The sequence below is a fragment of the Hipposideros armiger genome, unplaced genomic scaffold (assembly GCF_001890085.2).
Source record: "Hipposideros armiger isolate ML-2016 unplaced genomic scaffold, ASM189008v1 scaffold_293, whole genome shotgun sequence".
Lineage (NCBI taxonomy): Eukaryota > Metazoa > Chordata > Mammalia > Chiroptera > Hipposideridae > Hipposideros > Hipposideros armiger.
The window spans coordinates 1,632,895-1,636,408 of NW_017731643.1; the positions used below are offsets into that span (position 1 = coordinate 1,632,895).

At 37.9% G+C, this 3,514-nt stretch overlaps 1 protein-coding gene across 2 annotated transcripts in view; it reads left to right on the top strand.

Annotated features, from left to right (window-relative positions):
* Positions 1–3,514, top strand: part of AHCTF1 (AT-hook containing transcription factor 1) — an 80,575-nt gene that overhangs the window by 36,572 nt on the left and 40,489 nt on the right. For both annotated transcript variants that reach the window (XM_019659042.1, XM_019659043.1), the window contains exons 14-15: positions 995–1,085; positions 2,569–2,658. In XM_019659042.1, coding sequence (XP_019514587.1) covers positions 995–1,085; positions 2,569–2,658 — 181 coding nt within the window. The remainder of the gene's footprint in view (positions 1–994; positions 1,086–2,568; positions 2,659–3,514) is intronic.

Consider the following 3,514-nt stretch of genomic DNA (forward strand, 5'->3'; position numbering starts at 1 on the left):
GGCAGTGTCACTGGCCCTCATATGTGGGATCCGAACCGGGGCCCTCTGGCGTCCCAAGCCAGCTCTTAACCAATGCGCCACTCGGCCGGCCCTCTTTGTCTTTGTTGACTTATACCTTTTAACTAATGATTTCTAAAATAACAGCTTTATTGATATAGTATTGGGGTGTTGGAAAAGTCATAACACGTTTTTGCAATGAAAAACATAGAAAAAATACGACATGACTTTTCCAACAACCCAATATAATTCATATATTATACAATTCACCTATTTAGGGTCTAAAGTTCATTGGTATTTAATGCATTCATGGAGTTGTGTACCTATCATCACATTCAATTTTAGAATATTTTCATCACCTCCCAAAAAATCCTATACCCATTAGCAGTTACCCCTTTTCTTCCCTTCCCTCCCCAAGCCTTTCATAACCACTAATCTGCTTTCCGTCTGTATAGATTTACTTGTTCTAGACATTTCATATAAATGGAATCAAATTATATTATGGCCTTTGTTTGACATAGCATAATGTTTTTAAGGTTCATTTGTGTTGTAGCATATATCAGTACTTCATTCCATTTTATGGCTATATAATATCCCTCTGTATCAGTATACCACATTTATCCATTCTTCATTTAATGGGCAGTTTTGGGTTATCATGAATAATGCTGCTTCATAGAAATTTGGACATGTGTTTTCATTTCTCTTGGGTGTGTACCTAGTGTAGAATGGCTGGTTATATGGTAATTTTGATTTTGAGGAACTACCAGACTTTTCCCCAAAGTGGATTTTAACATTTTACATTCCTACCAACACTGTATAGGGATTTGAGTTTTTTCACAACATCACCAATGCTCATTATTGTCTGTCTTTTTGTATATAGCCATCCTGGTGAGACAGTGATTTTTAAGCCTTTAAAATTTTGTATTCTGAACTAGAACTTGCTACCTCTGAGTCTATATCATTATTTTCCTATATTTTTTTTTCATGCATGGTTTAGGAAGAACAGTTAGAAGCTATATTGTCAGCAGCAATCCATACAAGTTCTCTGGGACTTTTGACTGGATGTATCAGAAGGTGGATAACAGAAGGTAAGATTATGTGTTTTAACAAAAATTACTTTTGTATTTTTTAAAATCATCAATTCACTGTTTTGGGGGGAGGGGGGTTAGTTAAACTTCATTTGGAGATATTTGTAAATTCACATGCAGTTAAAACACAGTTGTAAGACATAATATAGAGTGATCCTGTATACTCTTCACCCCATCTCCCCCACCCCATCCCCAGTGGTAATATTTCGCAAAACTCTAATATCACATCATACAGTATCACAATCAGGACCCCCCAGGTTGCCCTTTTATAGCTACATCCTTAACCCCTGGCAGTCACTATCTTCTTCCCGCCCCCATCCCTAATCCCTGGCATTCACAAATCAATTCTGTATTTCTATGATTTTGTCATATCAGAAATGTTCATAAATGGAATTATACAGTATATAACCTTTTGGGATTGGCTTATTTTCCTCAGCAAAATTCTCTAGGGTTCATCACTACACACATTTTTGTTTTGAACCATTTGAGAATAAACTCAAGTGATCATGTTTCTTTTTTTTTTTTAGATTTTTATTGGGGAAGGGGAACAGCGTTGGGCATTCGGGGAAGGGGAACAGACAAGTTGCTGTCCTTTTGTTCTTCAGTCTAGTTGTGGGGGATGTCGCTTCATTGGCCCATGTTGGTATTGTCATTGCGCTCTTTCCGGGTGAGGCAGATCAGTTGCCAGCCACTGGATGGCCGCTCACGGCAGCCCACTGCAGCCTCACTGCAGCCTACACCGTAGCTGGTGACTCACAGCAGCCCAGGTCAAGCTGTTGTTCACCATCTTAGCTGTAGAGGGAGCAGCATCACTGGCCCTCATGTGGGATCCGAACCGGGGCCCTGCTGCTTAGAGCTGGTGTCCCAAGCCAGCTCTTAACCAATGCGCCACTCGGCCAGCCCTGATCATATTTCTTTATCCATAAATATTTCAATCTTATTTCTGTCTAAAAACAAGAATATTCACTTACAAAACCACTTTGCAGCTATACAAATTAAGAAAATTAACATTGATAACATGCAATTATCTAATCTGCAGACCTTATTGGAATCTCACTAATTGTCCTAATAATGCCCTTTGTAGTATTTTTAGTGAGGGGGAATCCAGAATTTAATCCAGAATATATATTGTATTTAGTTTTCATGTCTTTAATTTCTCTTAATTTGGTATAATTCCTAAGCCTTTGTCTTTCAAATAATTGACATTTTAAAAGAATGTAACCCTGTTATTTTGTAGTCTGCCTTTCAGTTTGTGTTTGTTGATCTTTCCTCCTGGTTAGATTCAGATTCTGTGGTTTTCACAGCAGTACTATGTGTGCTTCACTCAGGATATGTGATACCAGTTTGTCTCCATTAACGTTGGTTTTTATGTTGCTCACTTGGTCAGGGTAGTTTCTGTCAGATTTCTCCACTGAAAAGTTACTCATTTTTTTGTTTGTAATTAATAACTTCTTTATTTTTTCCTTTCATATTTACAAATAAGAACAACCAAATTTTGCTGCTAATTTGTGTTTTGTTCTTGAATGGACATGGAATAAAGTGATTACCACCAAAGAGGAATTTGACAGACTATGTAAGTATTATATTAGAAATGTAATCTTGATTTATTTTTTAAAGTAGATAACAATAATTTTTTTGTTTGTTTGTTTGTTTTTTTAAGCTGAGCCATCCTGCCAACAGCGGCTGCTCAGCTCGGGCCGGGAATCGAACCACTGTTGCTTTTCAGAGCTCAAACTCCTGAGCGAGCTCTTAACCAACTGAGCCACTCGGCCGGCCCAATAACAATAATTTTTAATCTTTTTTTTTTTTTTNTTTCTATTTTCTCTGAAGTCATTTTTATTATTTTAGTCTTTTTGATGCCGATGGCTACCCTCAAATGTTTGGTGGTCCTTAGTCATCTGTTTATATATAAAGTGAGTTAGTGACAGATTAAACTCTTGTGTGGGGAGAGTTCCTCCAGAAACATCTTTTAGAATGATAGATTGGATGTGCACCACTTAAGTAGGGAAAACCCTGGATGTTTTCTGGGGCCATTCAGTTTTTCCAAAGACGTAACAGGTTGGCCTCCACAGTTCTTTGCTACAGAGTAACAGAAGGGTGAGACTGTCTGTTCCATATACTAAGTTATAACCCGCTGCCTGTTTTTAATCCCATGTTAGACCACCCATTCCCCCCACTTTGTTCTGTACCTGGATTCTCCAAGAATTCAGCCTAATTGGATTCTGAGAGTCAAACTGACTCTATTCTCAACCGTGGTTCCCCTCTCTGGTTCCCTTCACACTGCTAAATAAGCCACCTTTTCTCTATTTGTTACTGCTTTTCAAAACTGTTGTTGAGCTGTCTTATCTCATAATGCCTTCTATTTTTGTCTTTTTTTTTAAAGATTTTTATTGGGGAATTGGGGGAAGGGGAACAGACAAGCTGCTGTC